General features: G+C 41.5%; 3 protein-coding genes across 4 annotated transcripts in view; all 3 read right to left on the bottom strand.

The window, feature by feature from the left end:
• IRGM (immunity related GTPase M) overlaps window positions 1-1,548 on the bottom strand; it is a 43,951-nt gene extending 42,403 nt beyond the window's left edge. For both annotated transcript variants that reach the window (XM_053567170.1, XM_053567169.1), the window contains exon 1: window positions 1,328-1,548. The gene's annotated coding sequence lies outside the window, so the exon portion shown is untranslated. The remainder of the gene's footprint in view (window positions 1-1,327) is intronic.
• Window positions 1,549-4,164: 2,616 nt separating this feature from the next.
• On the bottom strand, window positions 4,165-5,397 carry LOC128569082 (actin-related protein 2/3 complex subunit 1A-like). Its single transcript, XM_053567172.1, has one exon. It carries the CDS (start codon window positions 5,368-5,370, stop codon window positions 4,261-4,263), a length of 1,110 nt encoding a protein of 369 aa, XP_053423147.1. The 5' UTR covers window positions 5,371-5,397; the 3' UTR covers window positions 4,165-4,260.
• Window positions 5,398-13,318: 7,921 nt separating this feature from the next.
• LOC128569081 (BCL2/adenovirus E1B 19 kDa protein-interacting protein 3-like) lies at window positions 13,319-14,615 on the bottom strand. The gene has a single exon (XM_053567171.1). The coding sequence runs from the start codon at window positions 14,551-14,553 to the stop codon at window positions 13,894-13,896; it is 660 nt and encodes a 219-aa protein (XP_053423146.1). The 5' UTR covers window positions 14,554-14,615; the 3' UTR covers window positions 13,319-13,893.
• Window positions 14,616-18,847: the final 4,232 nt, after the last annotated feature.

Genomic DNA, 18,847 nt, shown 5'->3' with positions numbered 1-18,847 from the left:
AGATAAGGGCTGAGGAGGCCCTTCTAAAGGGAGCCCCAGGGCCAAGGTCAGCTAGAGAGTGGCAATTACAATAAAAAAGGAGAACCAGACCTTGGAAGGAGCTTCTTCCTAAATTTATTGAATGAGAATTACAGTAAGGGGTATAATTCATATAGAAACTGAGCATACATGCACACAAACCCATGCACACAAACGAATCAAAGGTATCATACAATGATTTTCCTTAAACCACTCTATACTCCAGTGTCCTATTCTATTCTATTCTATGCCATTCTATTCTATTCTATTCCATTCTATGAATGTTCTTTCACCTGTTTGGGTTCTTTTTAATACTGGTCATAACCCACTACATTAATTTCATGAGCCAAAGCCTACAGAATGAAGAACAAAGATTAGTGGATTGCCCATGCCAAGTTATGTATAGTTCATTCCATACCCAATTACCTTGATCCCTGAACAAATGTACTTATAGTGAAGTAGAACCTGGCTTTAGCACTGATGTAGGTCTGAGAAATCAGAGAAGTCCCTGAAGCCAGAGATCAATGTGGACCAAATCCTAGACATTTTTTCCTATTTGATCATTATCAGCAAAGGTGGAGGGAAAAATCAATTTGATTTATTCCAGAATAGCAGAATAAATTTCCATAGGTCGACAGTATATGTGCTGGGCATTTTCTGAAGATGGTGGAAATTACCACCTTTCTTCCCTTAGCCCATCACACACACACACACACACACACACTCATTAAAGGCATCTACAATGGAAAGATTTAGTGTCCTGTGGTAAGAACAGGGTTCTTGACTGTTGACTGCAGATAAATAATTTAGAGGAATTAAAATGCCTGTTAGACACCTAATTTCTGAGCCCCCTAACTCTCAGGTACCTATTCCTTTGGTGTTCTAGCTTGACAAATTGATTGATGGATTATTCCAGGCTATCTCAGACATTGCCTGTAGCTGATTCTGATCTTGGGAAGTGTCTACACATTGAGTGTCAAGAGATTCCAGCTTAGGTTCTAATGGATGTGAGTGTCACACCTGCCATATTTGTCCAAATTAATCTCTATGGGAAAACTCCTAGTATGAGAGGATCTAGATGAAAGATGCACTGCCTCCCACACTTGTGGGTTGGTAGGGTTGGGAGAGTGTTGTACTCAGAACCTGATGAATGTCAGAAGGGACACCTGCTCTGAATTCATGGCTGAAATGAAACAAGTCAGACCTAACTCTCTCCTATCCTCGGTGTCAGAGCTTTCCCTCTCATTGTCTTAACAAGCAGCCCAGTTTTTATCCCAGTTGTCATCTCACAAGTGTCTCTCTCACTTACCAGCTGCTGGAAGCAGAGTCTTCATGATCAGAAGTCAAGGGAATTCCTGGTACTTCACCCTTTCCTTGGGGAAGTGTTCACAACCCTTCCAGGCAGAGGCAGTTCCCTCTAGGATCATCCCAGTTTTCTCCAAAAGGATGATGTAAGGAACAGGAATTGTTGAAGGAAGAACAGGCCAATACCTGGAGAAGAGGAGCTGGAGAGGAACAGGCCGAGTCTGAGTCAGGAGCCGCCTTCCTGACCCCAGCTAGTGGGTAGGTCAGCTCTCCTAGCTCCCTTGTTTCCATATTAAAGTCCTCCCCCAGTCCAGGGGGAGGGTCCTGGTGGGAGGACTTCTCAGTTCCTATTCCTAGAAATGATTTTATTTCTTAAAAAGCAGAAGTGGAAAGGGTTTCACTTTCTCGTGCCCAGAGGAGTCAGAATCCGAACAGTGCAGAAGGTTGAGCAACGCTGGCCTCTGCCCAGATGGGCAGGGAGGCCGTGCTCAGGATTCCTGCTGACTGTGCAGAGGCCAAGTGGGGGCATAGAGCACAATAAAGGTCCCCTGCCGGCTCCTCAGCCTGGAGCCTGTGACCTTGCGCCACAATGCTGATCCCTGGGTGACTGTGGATGTGCAACCCACAGATAAGTGCAGACACATTGAAAAGTTATCTCCCTGGGTTGCCTCCCCCCTGCCCAGGTCTAATATTCACCCCCACCCTCAGTTCCTCTGTGGACTGTGGCGTGGACCACTGAGCAGGTCGGTCCTCTTCCCTGCCATCCTCCCTCCATCGACAGGGCCCCCTGAGGCACTGCCCACCTGCTCCCACATACCTGTCCCGCTGTGCCTGCCGCTGACCACCTAACACAATACTTTAGGAGTTCTTGCTGACATTTGTGTTCTGCACAAGATATAAACTTAGAAATCCTGGACACCACGCCCATGCCATGTTGTTTGCTCTGTATCCTCAGATCTCGGCCCTGTGCAGACAGGGAAATGAGGACACAGGGAAGAGGCCATCTATGAAGCAGAGAAAGCCCTAACCAGACAAAGAATCTACTGACACCTTCATCTTGGACTTCCCAGCTCACAAAACTGCAAGCAATAAATTTCTGTTGTTTAGAGTTGCCCAGTCTAAAGTTGTTTATCATAGCAGCACAAATGCCCGAAGGCGACTGGCGAACATGAGGTCAAGGTCTGAGCGCCGACACCATGCGCCACTCGCTGTGTGAGTCTGGGCACCAGCCTACCCTCTCAGTGTTCTCATTTCCTCTGTAATAAAAGCTCCCAGGGCTGTCGAAAGTAAGTGAAGAGATGCCCCAGGGCAAGGGGCAGAGGTTATAGGAGCTATTCTGTGAGATTATAACAAGATGATCAAGTATGTCTGTTTTTCAGGGATTTGCAGTTGCAAAATCACTTATGCAGCTATGAGATTGTGAACTTGGGTGATTTCTTGTCCAGGCCAGAACAGAACCACCATCAGACTAACAGGAAACAGGATCCCTATAAGGAGCGTGTGGATGAGCTTTCACCAAAGGCCAGTGTTAGGGCTAGAGAGAAGAATTCAGTGTGCAGGACGTAGGTCTCTGGGGCAAGATGACCTTGGTTGAAAGGCACTGGGGCTGCCCAGCTGTTGCAGAGACAAAGGAGGCAAGAGGAGGCCTGTGGATTGCGGCTATGACTATCCAAAGATCCCACAGGGGATCTGAATGAGTCCTTCTTGGTCTCTCGTACTACAGGATAGGCAGTGGCAGTCACCTCTGACCCCAGAGGTCTTTGAGGCCTACTGCAGCTGTACCACACAAGGGGGACTTGTCCTGCTTTTGCCGCTGCCCCTCTGCTCCCCACCCCTCCACCCTCTGCTCTCTACGCCCCACATGCACCTCATAAGGATCCTGAACAGCAGAGACTCAAAGCAGAAGAGGTGGGGGAACAAAAAGACAAAAAGCTCTTTTGTCCTGACTGCTGATTTCTCAGTCTGAGGTGGAACTGAGCTGGGGTGAGGGAGATTCAGTTTGACAAGGGTCTGGAGTTTGTTTATCAGAATGTCTGGACTTCTAACTACTTGAATGTGACCAGGAGAAAAGATATTTCCTGAGCATGGCCAGGGAATATTAATTATTCCTGTGTAATATTTTGGTCAATTACTGGGGAGTCCTCGGTGTCCCTATCAGAGCAGAGGGCAGTGATAAGGAGGAATCAAACTGCTTTCAGTGGTCCCTGAACAGATTGGACAGTTCCATCTCACTGTGTCCCTAGTGCCTAAGAGGCAGGTCCCCATCAGTGAAAAGGAGCATGAGCAGAGAAGAGGCCTTGGCCTGCCCAGGACTCACTGTGGAGAGAGGAGGCCCCAGGGCCTGGGCGGGAAGGGGGAGGGGGAGCATCTCACTGGCAGTTACACTGACCTGGAATCCTGGCCCATCACCCCAGACACCAGCTCTGCCCCCTGAAGACTTACGCACTCCTCCCAGTCACTGAGAGCTTTAGTTCTGCCCAGACTGGCTTCTTGCCATCTCATCTCCCTCTGGCCAGGCTACTGGTCAAAAGACTTTCACTCTCCTATTCCTAGAAACTCTTACTTTGCTCAGAAGAGAAGAAAACATAATCTAATTTCATTTTCTCTTTTTTTCCCAGTATTTTAATTTAATTTTCTAATCTAATTTAATATCTCCCTCACCCTTTCCTTTAAGTTAGTGTGACAATTCTCCATAATAACTACTTAAAGAGAAGCTTTGGTCAAGAATGGAATGAAATAGCCAAAAAAAAAAAAAAATCACTGCTGCTTTAAAAAAACCAATACTTTCACCAATTTTATAGTGAAACAAAACCACACGATATTTGCCCAATATATGTGTTTTCAGTGTTTCCTTGGGGCTGGCTTTCCTCTCCATCCAATGGCAGAGCTGCAGTCAGTGACTGTTCGTCGTGCTGAATGGCAGAGGCTCACTCAGCTTCACGTTATCCGGAGGCCCTGGATAGAAGATTCTAAGGTCTTGAAATCCCAAATTGTCATGGCTCCATCAATGCCAGTAGTGTAAAATTTGCGACAATCTTGCTTGTCCACCTCATAAACAGATACTTGAGTGATGCTATTCTGGTGCAGCGTCTTCAGGGCTGTATTCCGGTCCTCGGTCGTGGCCCTCTTGTCCATGTTGCGGAAACGTTCCATAGCAGACATGCTGCGCTGGACGCTCTGTTTTGGAATGTCTAACTTGGACACAAAGGTCAAGCAGCCGTGGTCATCGTAGTTAAAGAGCGTTGGGCAGCAGTCATGACCAGCAGCCACAACGCTATTCTCCGAGACAAATGACACACTCAGGAGTGGTGGGAACTCTGTTTTCAGAGTTGAGACCTGCACACTTTTTGAAGCATCAGCAACAGACACGGTGCTGTCATGACTGACCCAGGCCAGGTGGCTCCCACTGGCGGAGAAGCTGACCCCCTGGACCCAGCCACCTGTGCCACTGCCCCCAAACTCTGACATCAGCTGACCAAAAGGCATCTTGCTGCCCCAGGGTGTACTGGCTGGCTTTTCATCCACTTTAATATAGGCAGAAAACACTCTGCATTTGAAGTCACATGATCCTGCTGCCAGCAAAACATTGTTGGGATGCCAATCCAAGCTAAGGACTGTAGAGCTAATTGGCTTTTTAATGTGTTTGCTTATCCACCAGTCATTTTCAGACTCAAAGTAACAAACAGAAATGAATCGTGCTCCACTTCCCACAGCAAATTTGTTCTCTAAGGGGGACCACTTCACGAAAGTGGCTGCGCGATTAATTCTCAGGATCACCAGGGTTGGCTTCCAGACACCATCTTTCTGACTCCAGACATAGGCATTGCGGTCTGCCCCACAAGTGATGATGCGGTCGCTTTTGGGAGCCCAGTGAATACCTGTGATGTGTCCATTGTGCTCCTTGAGTTCGTGAGCTTTTATCCACTGGCTCCCATTTTTCTTATAGATGTGCACTTCGTGATTAATGGGGCTAAGGGGAATTTGGATACTATCCCTGTTCCAGGCATGACAGGTGATTGGCTCTAGTAAAAACTGATGCAGGGACATTATTCTTAGAGTTTTCAAACAATAGAAAGCTGGGGTGGGGGAAGGTCGGATCGGAGCGGGAAATTTGCGAACTCTGGTCAGTTGACAGCCGCAGGCGCGGGCAGAGGATGGAGGCCCAGAAGAAGAGGCTGACAGCTAATTTCACTTTTCTTGTTAATGTATGGAGCTTTTAAGAAAAAGGCAGAGTGTCTAATTTAAATTCCAACACCCTCTCACTTTTTAATAGAGAACTCAGGCATTTCTGTTCCATATACTCTGGTGTAAAAATAATCAGAGATCCCAATCTTCCACATGATGAGGGATTTGGAGCTCATTATCTTGGCTTTGGCCTCAAGAGTATTAATCAGCAGAGATACCCTTCAGGGCTATAGGAACATCACTAAGAAAACCCCTGGTTCCCTGGGATCAGGAGAGCCCCATGCAGTGTTTCCTTCATGACAAGGGCCCCTATATCTCTTGCCATCACTCCCCATCCCCACTTAGCCATAGCAAGGTAAGAAAGTTCAAAGGTTTTTTTCCAGAATGTCTTCCCTCTTTGCTTTGGAAACAGTCAATGGTTACCAAAACAGATAACAAATACATCCATCAGATTTGACAGTCTTGGAAGGACAGGTAAGAGGAGAGTGGTCAGAGCCGAGTACCAAGTACAGCTGGCTAAACAGGTGACAGCAAGAAGAGACGCCTTTTGTGAGAAATTTGTGAATGAAGAGATCTGAGGTGCTCTTCTGATGGCCATGGGTGGGGATGAACAGGCCCCTGATACAATAGAAAGTATCTTGGAAGGGGACTGAGGTCCTGGGTCCTTTTTAACCCATGTCTGGAGCATTCTCTTAATTTGTGTCTGAAATTCGTCTTAAGATGATCCTTCATTTTATTCAGAATTTATGAAGATTTATGATGATTTATGATGATTTATGTAGTGCCTAAATAATGTGTATGTAGGCACTAGAGAAATCTTGAAGAATTTAGTTATTTATAGTTTCATTATTATTCTATTGCTCTGGCTGATGTTCATCCAAGGACGTAGGATAAAGTGCTTCATATCCAGCTTAGATAGAGGGTGGGTAGCCGTCAGGAGTAAAAGGACATGTGTGCTGTACATCTAGGCCTCTGGCAGCAGGGAAACAGAGAAAGGGGGGACCAGGCATGAGAGCCTCTTCTCATCCATTGGAGGCTGGTTCCCTTCCATCCTTACTCTTCTCAGTCATCGCCTCTTAGGAACTCTTCATCTCTGCATGTTGCTGATTTTACCTAGGTATCCATGGGTGACAGTCAAATTCTTTAACCAACAGAGAAAACTCGAGCACAGACCCACTGAACTACCTCTTCACAATTGACACCAGGAGTTGGTGGGCACTGATTGCACTGATTGTATTTGTTAGGTAAAGACCCTCTTAACAATCCTGTCTTGCCCCCAAAAGGTGTGTCACACACCAAGACCCCACCCCCTCGCTCCTTCCCTCTCTCTGCTCTACCTTTCCCCACCCCTCCCTCCTTCTTTCACTCTCTGCTCTCCCCTTCCTCCACCCCCACCATGTCATTAATTGTCATTAATTGTCCTCATATCAAAATTGAGTACATAGGATTCATGCTTCTCCATTCTTGTGATGCTTTACTTAGAATAATGTGTTCCACTTCCATCCAGGTTAATACAAAAGATGTAAAGTCTCCATTTTTTTAATAGCTGAATAGTACTCCATGGTATACATATACCACAGCTTGTTAATCCATCCCTGGGTTGATGGGCATTTAGGCTGTTTCCACATTTTGGCGATTGTAAATTGAGTGGCAATAAACAGTCTAGTGCAAGTGTCCTTATGATAAAAGGATTTTTTTTCCTTCTGGGTAGATGCCCAGTAATGATGCAAGATCAAACGGGAGGTCTAGCCTGAGTTCTTTGAGAGTTCTCCATACTTCCTTCCAAAAAGGTTGTATTAGTTTGCAGTCCCACTAGCAGTGTGAAAGTGTTCCCTTCTCTCCACATCCATGTCAGCATCTGCAGTTTTGAGATTTTGTGATGTGGGCCATTCTCACTGGGGTTAGATGGTATCTCAGGGTGGTTTTGATTTGCATTTCTCTGATAATTAGGGATGATGAACATTTTTTCATATGTTTGTTGGCCATTCATCTGTCTTCTTTAGAGAAGGTTCTATCCATGTCTCTTGCCCATTGATATGTGGGATTGTGGCTTTTTTCATTTGGATTAATTTGAGTTCTCTATAGATCCTAGTTACCAAACTTTTGTCTGATTCAAATATGCAAATATCCTTTCCCATTGTGTAGGTTGTCTCTTTGCTTTGGTTGTTGTCTCCTTAGCTGTACAGAAGCTTTTCAGTTTAATGAAGTCCCATTTGTTTATTTTTGTTGTTGTTGCAATTGCCATGGCAGTCTTCTTCATGAAGTCTTTCCCCAGGCCAATATCTTCCAGTCTTTTTCCTATGCTTTCTTTGAGGATTTTTATTGTTTCCTGCCTTAAATTTAAGTCCTTTATGCATCTTGAATCAATTTTTGTGAGTGGAGAAAGGTGTGGGTCCAGTTTCAGTCTTTTACATGTGGATATCCAGTTCTCCCAGCACCATTTATTGAATATGGAGTCTTTCCCCCAAGGTATGTTCTTGTTTGGTTTATCAAAGATTAGGTAGTTGTAAGATGTTAGTTTCATTTCCTGATTTTCTATTTGATTCTAAATGTTTATGTCTCTATTTTTGTGCCAGTACCATGCTGTCTTGACCACTATGGCTTTGTAGTATAGCCTAAAATCTGGTATGGTGATGCCCCCAGCTTTGTTTTTATTACTAAGAACTGCCTTAGCTATTCAGGGTTTTTCTGGTTCCATACAAAACGCAGAATCATTTTTTCCAAATCTTGAAAGTACAACGTTGGTATCTTAATAGGGATGGCATTGAATAGGTAGATTGCTTTGGGAAGTATAGACATTTTAACAATGTTGATTCTTACCATGGCTGGTAAGATTCATGGTATGTTCTTCCATTCTTACCAGCCATGGTAAGAACATGGTATGTTCTTCCATTTGTTAATATCCTCTGCTATTTCCTTTCTGAGGATTTCATAATTTTCTTTATAGAGGTCCTTCACCTCCTTTGTTAGGTATATTCCTAGGTATTTCATTTTCTTTGAAGCTATGGTGATGGGAGTTGTGTCCTTAATTAGCCTCTCATGTTGACTGTTATTGGCATATACAAAGGCTACTGAATTTTGGACATTGATTTTATATCCTGAAACATTACTGTATTTTTTGATGACTTCCAGGAGTCATGTGGTTGAGTCTTTGGGGTTCTGTAAGTATAAGATCATATCATCAGCAAAGAGGGAGAGTTTGACCTCCTCTGCTCCTATTTGGATTCCCTTTATTTCCTTGTCTTGCCTAATTGTATTGGCTAGAACTTCCAGCACTACATTAAATAGTAATGGTGACAGAGGACAACCTTGTCTGGTTCCAGTTCTAAGAGAAAAAGCTTTCAGTTTTACTCCATTCAGTAAAATATTAGCTGTGGGTTTGTCATAGATAGCTTCAATCAGTTTCAGAAATGTGCCACGTATGCCTATACTCTTTGGTGTTCTAATTAGAAAAGGATGCTGGATTTTATCAAATGCTTTTTCTGCATCTATTGAGAGGATAATATGGTCTTTGTTTTTGCTTCTATTAATATGGTGGATAACGCTTATGGACTTGTGTAGTTAAACCAGCCTTGCATCCCTGGGATGAAACCTACTTGATCATGATGTATGACTTTTTTGATGATAAGCTGTAATCTGGTGGGTAGGGTTTTGTTGAGAATTTTTGCATCTATATTCATTAGTGAAATTGGTCTGAAATTCTCCTTTTTAGTTGGGTCTTTTCTTGGTTTTGGTATCAAGGTGATGTTTGCTTTGTAGAACATGTTGGGGAAGATTCCTTCCTCCTCAATTTTTTGGAATAATTTCTGTAGTATGGAAATAAGCTCTTCCTTGAAGGTTTGATAGAATTCTGGTGTGAAGTCATTCGGACCAGGGCATTTTTTTGTTGGAAGTTTTTTTTATTGTTTCTTTAATCTCAGTGCTTGAAATTGGTCTGTTCAGGAGCTCTATTTCTTCCTGGCTAAGTCTAGGGAGAGGGTGTGATTCCAAATATTGATCCATTTCCTTCACATTATCAAATTTCTGGGCATAGAGTTTTGGGTAGTATTCAGAGATGATCTCTTGTATCTCTGTGGCATTAGTTGTTATTTCACCTGTATCATTTCTGATTGAGGTTACTAGAGATTTTACTTTTCCATTTCTGGTTAGTCTAGCCAAAGGTTTATCTATTTTATTTATTTAAAACAGAAAACCAACTCCTTGTTTCATTAATTTTCTGAATGATTCTTTTTTTTTCAATTTCATTGATCTCTGGTTTAATTTCGGATATTTCTTTTCTTCTGCTGGGTTTAGGGTTAGATTGTTCTTCTTTTTCCAATTCCATAAGATGGCTTCTGAGTTTGTTGATGTGCTCTCTTTCTGTTTTTCAAATGTAGTCATCTAAAGTGATAAATTTTCCTCTCAAAACTGCTTTTGCAGTATCCCACAGGTTTTGGTAGCTTGTGTCTTCATTGTTGTTATGCTCAAGGAAGTTAATGATTTCCTGTTTTATTTCTTCCTGCACCCATCTGTTATTTGACAGAAGATTGTTTAATTTCCATGCCGTGTGTGGGGTCGAATGTTTTTGTTAGAGTTGAGTTCCACCTTTAGTGCCTTACGGTCTGAGAAGATACAAGGTAAAATTTCAATTCTTTTTATTCTGTTGATATTTGTTTTGTGTCCCAGGATATGATCAATTTTGGAGAATGTTCCATGGGGTGATGAGAAGAATGTGTATTCTTTATCTTTGGGATGGAGTGTTCTATATGCGTCTATCATGCACAGTTGTTCTAGGGTCTCATTTAAGTCCCTTATATATTTGTTTAATTTCTGTTTAGAGGATCTATCCAGCTCTATAAGAGGAGCATTAAAGTCTCGAATTTCCTCAATGTTTGTATATCAGTAAATGATTTGATTTCTCTATCAATTTTAAAGCTTAGCTTAGCAGGATATAGAATTCTGGGTTGCAAATTGTTCTGTTTAAGTAGATTAAAGGTAGATGACCATTGTCTTCTTGCTTGGAAAGTTTCATTAGAGAAGTCTGCAGTCACCCTGATGGATTTGCCCCTATAGGTCAACTGGTGCTTACATCTGGCAGCTTGAAGAATCTTTTCTTTTGTCTTAACTTTGGACAGGTTCATCACAATGTGTCTTGGAGAAGCTCAGTTAGAGTTGAGATAACCTGGGGTCCAATATCCCTCTGAAAGGGGTGTGTCAGAATCTTTGGTAATATTTGGGAAATTTTCATTTATAATATTCTCTAGTATGGCTTCCATTCCCCTGGGGCATTCTTCCTCCCTTTCTGGGATACCTATCACTCGTATGTTTGAATGCTTCATAAAGTCCCATAATTCTGTCAGTGAACATTCTGCTTTCTCTCTCTTCTTTTCTTCCTCTTTAACTCTCTGGGTTATCTCAAGAGCTTTGTCCTCTACCTCCGAATTCTTTCTTCTGCATGGTCTAATCTGTTGTTGATACTTTCTATTGCATCTTTAAGTTCCCTAATTGACTGCTTCAGTTCCTTCAGCTCTGCTATATCCTTTCTATATTCTTCATATTGTTCATCTCTTATTTGATTCTGGTTTTGAATTTCCTCTTGGTTATTTTCCACTTTATCAGCAGTTTCCTTCATTGTTTCCATCATTTCCTTCATTGTTTTCATCATCTGTATTCTAAATTCCCTTTCTGTCATTTCTTTTTTTTTTTTTTTTTTTTTTTTTTTGTGAGAGCTTTAATGGCACAAAATGTTTATAGCTACAAGTTATACATGTATTGTAAACTGTATATAATGATACAAAGTGCTAACTAAATAGATGAAGAACGCATAATCACTTTGGCTCAGTTAATTCCAATAATTTCTACAACTGGTTCATTTAAAAATCTGTCTGGCTAAGTCTTCGATTTTCATTTTTTAGAATAGTAAATATTTTTACTGCAATCAAGGGATCTTGTTACACTTTACAATGTGCACGTTTGTGCAGTTCTGCTTCTGATCCTATTTACAGACATACTAAGCTAGTTTTCATGAACCATGAAAAATGAAGCCTATCTTTTTGTCCCCCAATTGTAAACAGGCGTAAAGCTTTTTAATCATTAACCTTAAAATTTCAACTGTTACTTGTTGAATTCTCCTTTCCACTCATACGATCTGTTTCTCTACAACACAAAGTTAATTCGGAGCAAAACTTTCATCCTGTATGTTAGGGCTATTGATAAATACTGCACGAGTTCATCTTCTGGGATGATACAGTCAGGCTTTAAGTAATATTCTATCATTTCATAGATACTTTAAGAAAAAGGCAAAAAATAAACTTATTTTCAATGTTGAAAGAAATAAATATACCCAAGTTCAACTGCACTACTCACAGAATTGCTAGTGAATTTGGAAAGGGTGCAATGTGCCGCTTGTAAAGTTTCTTTTAAAGCCTAATTTTACTTTTCCTTCCCATAACACCAGTTGTAATATAAATTATATACTGCAGAAGTTTACCTATTTAGTTCTCTTAACTTCACTAGCCTTTCCAATTTTATTCATGTTTTTCAAAATCAGTGGGCCATCAGATTAATTTTCTTCCCAAAGAAATGCAAATATGAACACTTGAAATAAACAGGTTACCAAAGGCAAATCAAGTGTTACCAGGTTCAAGAGTAAGACAGAAACAAGGTATCATGAAAAGATACCCAAAACTATTAGGACACCAAGTGCTAGAGAGAAAAATAAAACTCAATGAACTATTTTGAATATATCATCTTTCTTAAAGATAGCTGGCTATATTCTTGAAAAAAGATAGAAACGCTTTTTGTTTATTCTGTATGCTATTTTCCACTATAACACATTAATTTTATAAACCTTGATGTCAGAAAGAAGAGTTAAATCATTTCTGCAAACTGGCAAACCCGGTCGTCATAGTGTCTTTATTCAAGTCAACCTGATGTACGTCGTAGATTGCTAGCTTTAAAATTAACAATGCCTTCCTAAATACTCAACAGCAATGTCTGTATCACAAAACAGTATTTATATATAAAACATATAGTAGTATCCTTCAGAGTTATGCTGTGTGCTCTGAAATCCAGTAAGATCTGCTTGAGATAACTGGTAATCCTAATACTTTCTAACAATTTGGTCCTAAAGCTTCACATTTTAAAAATAAACAAAGAAGTATATGACTGAAGGAATTTGTAGAGTGTTCTGGAATTTCAAGAACTTAACAAAACTGAAAAGATGGCTACATAAGAAAATCAACAGCGCCTGCAGGCTCACAGCAATCACCAGGGAAGGCTATACAGTAAACATTAATCAGGGAGGGATTAGAAGGAAACAAACGGCATCTTTTCAGAACCTTGTCAACTGTTCCCACAACCCAAGTCTGTTTTTCAAAGTTGCACAAGTGCCTGGAATAACTCTGAAAAAGTCATCTCTAGAGTTTAAAGGCTTCAGAGTATTAAGTGGTGCTTCCTAAAACAAGAAGCCTGTATTAACACTACAAATTAGAACACATTCCAAAGCCTATTCTACAAAGAAAAAAAGGAGAAATAAAAAAATTTTAGAGAAAGTCATGAAAAATTCACATGCAGCTAATAAACATAAAAATACTAAACACACACAAAAATCTCAAAAGCAATTTCATGTATTTCTAGGCCTGAGACATTCCTTATCAGAAATAAAGATTCTACACCATAGAAAAGACAGCATTACAACACACTAGTATTAAAATCTGCTGATGTATTTTAGTTCTTATCCTATTTCATACCTATCATTTATACAGCCTGCCTCCTATAAATTAAAAGGCGCTATTATTAGGAGGCTTAGACAAAAAAGTGGCTCCAAAGCTGGTTTAATTTTTTTTATTGCCGAGGATTTTTTTCTTATGTTTTGTTTTTTTTGTTTGTTTTTGTTTTCTTTTCAATAACTATAAATTCAAGCTTAGAGAAGCTTGCCTTTGTCTTAAAAAAAGAAAAACAACAACAACAAAGCTTTTTTTATATGATTTGCTAACCTGATCTCATTTTAAGGGGAAGATGGGAGTTATGTTGTAAGAGTAAAATTTATACCATGAATGATACAGGTCTAAGTCTGGTGACACCAACTGGAGATAACAGCATCGTTGACAAAATTATAATTTGCTGGTGGCATTTACAGAAAAGAAGCCCTTGCAAATTTCTAAACAACAGTAAACTCTGTTAGGAAAATTCTAAAGTGTCCTATAGGCCAAAAAGGGAATAAGGTTAGTAAAATGCTTCAACAGAGTTTGAATAAAATACTGGATTTGAGAGTTACTGGAATTGGATATGTAAAAATAAGGGTGGTAGGTTGGGTCATGCTTACAATGGTCTCAAGTTCAAATAAACTACTGTGACAATACACCACTTCACAGGTTACACGCATTTCCAGGACTTTTCGTTCCCTCAGTAGGTGCTGGCAGAAGGGGTGCTCAGTCGTTTTCCAATATAGATGCCCAGCCCCAAGGCCAAGACGTGAGAAAGGAAGAGAGATGGGATGAACACCTTCAGAAACTCTGCAGAGAAAATGCCCCCTTTCTTCATGGCTCCGCTTTTCCTCATGCTTAAAGACACAGAACGTTTAGGGTGCCTGAAGTGGAACTCCTTGGGGGGAATGTTTTCAGGTCTGCTGGACCAGTCTGACACCCAAGCTGCACTTTTCTTCAGAGCCTCAACTTCCTTCTCTGCTTCTACAACTTCTTCTTCTGACTGGGAGCTGTGGTCCCTGCTGGTGTGCATTTCCACATCAAACATGATCTGTCCATCTTCTTGTGGGGAAGGGCTGTCACAGTGAGAGCTGCCTCTTGAACTACTCTGTCCTGATTCATGCTGTGCATCCAGCAGAATCTTCTCCATGTCTCCATTGTGGATGGAGGATGAGGAAGGGACGTGCTCCAGCCCCCCATTCTTCCCACTGCCGTCACCATTGCCGTTGCTGCTGTTCATGGGAAGCTCCACCCAGGAACTGTTGAGGCCGGCTGGTGGGGGCAAAGGCTGCTCCCCTTCCTCGCAGTTATTGTTGTTATTGTGCAGGGGGGGTGGCGGCTCGACTAAGTGGGACGACATGCCGAGTGACTGGAAGAACTGCGGCCGCAGCAGGACCGTCTCCGGTTCTCCGGAAGCAACACCCCTTTCTGTCATTTCTAACATTTCTTTATAGGTGGAATCCTCTGCAGTAGCTACCTCACCATCCTTTGTGGGGTTGGGGGTTGCTCTGGACTGGTTTTACATGTTGCCAGAATTTTTCTGCTGATTCTTTCTCATGAGTGATTTCTTTTATCTGTTTCCTTGCCCTAATTTTCCTTTCACTTCCTTTTGATCTTTAAGTTGCCATGCCTCTGGACTAGGGTTTTAATGAGTTCTTTTGGTACAGGACCAGAAGAATGAGAAGATTGAAGAGCAAGAAGGGAAAAAAGAAAGAAAAAAGAGAAAGGAGAGGGGGCAGGTAAAAGGGAATATTGACAAAACAAAGAGAGGTACAGAAAGAGGGAGACAGGAGCAATATAGGTGTAGAGTAGGGTACATTGACCCAACCTTAAAAATCCCCAACCTCTGGGGGTGCTGGGTTGGGTGGTTCCCTTGAGATCAGCAGCTCTTTGCTAGCCTATTCCAACATAGTACCCCCTCACCCCCAAGTATAGAGGAAAGGCAAAAATGCTATAAATCAAACCAAAACAAGCAAACAGAAAACTTTATGGGATAAAATGGGGGAAAGACCAAATAATAGGGGTAGAAACGCTAGCAAAAATGCAGTTCTAATTGTTGAAAAAGTAACAGTGGAAAATTGTATTTAAACTAGAAAAATAAAGAAAGAAAAGAAAGAGAAAAGAAAGAAAATAAAAAACTATAGGGAAAATGTTGAAATTAAAAAAAAAAGCAAAAAACAAAGTGGTATATATATCTTGCTGGATATTGTCTGGGCAACAGGTGATCTTCTCGGGTATGAGATGTTAATCACAATGCTGGTACAGCTATAGGAGATGGAGACTGGAGGCATCTGCTGATTTCTCAAACCCCGCAGGAGGGAGAGCCTAAATTGCTCCTTAGCCCACTTAAAAGGCACTTTAAACTGCTAAACTTGGCTAAGCAGAAGCTTTCCCAGGAAAGCACTTGTCCCTGGGATCACTCCTGAAGTCACTATCCACTTACCCAGTGTGCCAAAACCAGTCTCACTCTATGCCCCTGAGGGCTAAGGCTGTAAGGCTTTTCAGTCCCTGCCTTTAGGCTGCTCAGTCACTAGATTATTCGCTTCCGAATGATCCTTGCTCTGTGACCCTGAGGGTGGAGCTTGCTGGGGCAGTTCTCCCACAATGGCTCCATGTGGCCCACAGCCCAACACTATTAGCTTTGTCTGGCTCAGCGGCTCAGTATGGGGCTCTAGAAACGCTTAAAGTCCTCCACACTCTTGCCCAAGTTCTCCCAAGGTAGTTCAACTGAGTGCCAAGTCCAGAAAAGCCAAAACAGTTCATAGGTAAGGCCTTGCCAGTTTGCAATCTCACTGCTGCTGTACTTACAGATGCCAGTGGGATTAGACCGAATGAACACATGCAAACACTTGCCAGTTCTCCTCTGCTTTTGTCCTCCTCATGGGGTCCAGAAGTCTCACTCTGACTTCCTTTGTCCCCAGAGGAATGTTTCTGGGCAGATCCCACCAGCCAGAGATGCCTGGAATCTTCTCTCCCCACACCTTTTAATTTCTTATTTGGCCCATTTGTTGTTTTAAAATGTGCTACCTGATTTCTACATATTTGCAAATTTTCCAATTTTCTTTCTATATTGACTTACAATTTCATTCCATTGTGGTCAGAGAAGATGCTTTGTATGATTTTAATCTTTTTTTTATTAAATCATAGCTGTGTACATGAATGCAATCATGGGCTAATGTGCTGGTTTTATATACAATTTGAAATATTTTCATCAAACTGGTTAACATAGCTTTCACTGCATTTTCTTAGTTATTGTGTTAAGACATTTATATTCTACAATTAGTAAATTTAACATGTACCCTTCTAAAATGCACTGTAGGTGTGGTCCTACCAATTACCCTCCCTCCACCTATCCTCCCCTCTCCCCTCCCCTCCCTCTTGCCTTTCCCCTTCTTCTTGGGCTATAATTGGGTTATAGCTTTCATATAAATTGGTTTCATCGTAGGGCTGAGTACATTGGATATTTTTTCTTCCATTCTTGAGATACTTTGCTAAGAAGAATATGTTCCAGCTCCATCCATGTAAACATGAAAGAGGTAAAGTCTCCATCTTTCTTTAAGGCTGCATAGTATTTCATGATGTATATATACCACAATTTATTAATCCATTCATGGGTCGATGGGCACTTGAACTTCTTCCATGACTTAGCAATTATGAATTGGGATGCAATAAACATTCTGGTGCAAATATCTATGTTATAAAGTGATTTTTGGTCTTCTGGAAATAAACCTAGTAGAGGAATTGTAGGATCGAATGGCAGGTCTATTTTTAGATCCCTAAGTGTTCTCCAAACATCTTTCCAAAAGGAATGTATTAGTTTGCATTCCCACCAGCACTGCAGAAGTGTTCTCTTCTCTCCACATCCATGCCAACATCACCTGTTTTGGGATTTTGTGATGTAGAAGTGTGCCCTTTTCTCCACATCCATGCCAACATCACCTGTTTTGGGATTTTGCGATGTGGGCTAATCTTACTGGAGTTAGATGATATCTCGAAGTGGTTTTGATTTGCATTTCTCTAATGATTAAGGATGATGAGCATTTTTTCATATGTCTGTAGGCCGTGTGCCTGTCTTCTTCAGAGAAGTTTCTCTTCAAGACCCTTGCCCAGCCTGAGATGGGATCACTTATTCTTTTCTTGCTAATATGTTTGAGTTCTCTGTGAATTCTTGTTATTAAACCTTTGTTGGAGACATAACCTGCAAATATCTTCTCCCATTCTGAGGTATGTCTGCTTGCTTTACTTTCTGTGTTCTTGACTGTGCAGAAGCTTTTTAGTTTGATCAGATCCCAGTAATATATTTTTGATACTGCTTCAATTTCCCGGGGCGGGGGGGTCCTCCTCATAAAATATTCGCCCAGGCCAATTTCTTTAAGAGTTTTCCCTGCACTTTCTTCTAGTATTTTTATAGTTTCATGTCTTAAGTTTAAATCTTTAATCCAGTGATAATCTATCTTGGTTAATGGTGAAAGGTGTGAGTCCAGTTTCAGTCTTCTACAGGTCGCCAGCCAGTTCACCCAGCACCATTTGTTAAATAGGGAATCTTTTCCCCACTGAATGTTTTTAATTGGCTTGTCAGGGTGGCGCCTGTGGCTCAGTGAGTAGGGCGCCGGCCCCATATACCGAGGGTGGCGGGTTCAAACCCGGCCCCGGCCAAACTGCAACCAAAAAATAGCTGGGCGTTGTGGCGGGCGCCTGTAGTCCCAGCTACTCGGGAGGCTGAGGCAGGAGAATCGCTTAAGCCCAGGAGTTGGAGGTTGCTCTGAGCTGTGTGAGGCCACGGCACTCTACCGAGGGCCATAAAGTGAGACTCTGTCTCTACAAAAAAAAAAAAAAAAAAAAAAAAAATTGGCTTGTCAAAGATCAAATAATGGTAAGTAGCTGGGTTGATCTCTTGGTTCTCTATTCTGTTCCATACATCTACCTCTCTGTTTTTGTGCCAGTACCATGCATACTGTTTTGATCACTATTGATTTATAGTATAGTCTGAGGTCTGGTAGTGTGATTCCTCCTACTTTGTTTTTATTTCTGAGTAATGTCTTGGCTATTCCAGGCTTTTCCTTATTCCATATAAAACCAAGTATTATTTTTTGAGATCTTTGAAGTATGACAGTGGAGCTTTAATAGGGATTGAATTAAAATTGTATATTGCTTTGGGTAATATGGACATTGTGTGTGTGTGTGTGTGTGTGTTTGGCCGGGGCTGGGTTTAGAATCTGCCACCTCCGGCATATGGGACCGGCGCCCTACTCCCTGAGCCACAGGCGCCACCCGGGTAATATGGACATTTTAACAATGTTAATTCTTCCCAGCCATGAGCATGGCATGTTTTTCTATTTGTTGACATTTTCAGCTATTTCTTTTCTTGCAGTTTCATAGTTCTGTTTATAGAAATCTTTCACATCCTTTGTTAGATAAACTCCCAAGTATTTCATCTTCTTTGGCACTATTGTGAAAGGAATAGAGTCCTTGACTGTTTTTTCAGCTTAACTATTGTTGGTATATATAAAGGCTACAGATTTATGAGTGTTGATTTTGTAATCTGAGATGCTGCTGTATTCTTGATCACTTCTAAGAGTTTTGTGTTCGAATCCCTGGTGTTTTCTAGATATACAATCACATCATCTGCAAACCGTGAAAGTTTGATCTCCTCT

Source organism: Nycticebus coucang, chromosome 17 (genome assembly GCF_027406575.1).
Source record: "Nycticebus coucang isolate mNycCou1 chromosome 17, mNycCou1.pri, whole genome shotgun sequence".
In the NCBI taxonomy this organism is placed as follows: domain Eukaryota; kingdom Metazoa; phylum Chordata; class Mammalia; order Primates; family Lorisidae; genus Nycticebus; species Nycticebus coucang.
Note: the sequence above shows the minus strand (reverse complement) of the source record. Positions and strands in the feature narration are given on the sequence as shown.

What these genes read in the sequence shown, in the direction of transcription:
- LOC128569082 (XM_053567172.1), bottom strand. Translation starts at nt 5,370, where the DNA reads ATGTCCCTGCATCAGTTTTTACTAGAGCCAATCACCTGTCATGCCTGG.
- LOC128569081 (XM_053567171.1), bottom strand. Translation starts at nt 14,553, where the DNA reads ATGTCGTCCCACTTAGTCGAGCCGCCACCCCCCCTGCACAATAACAAC.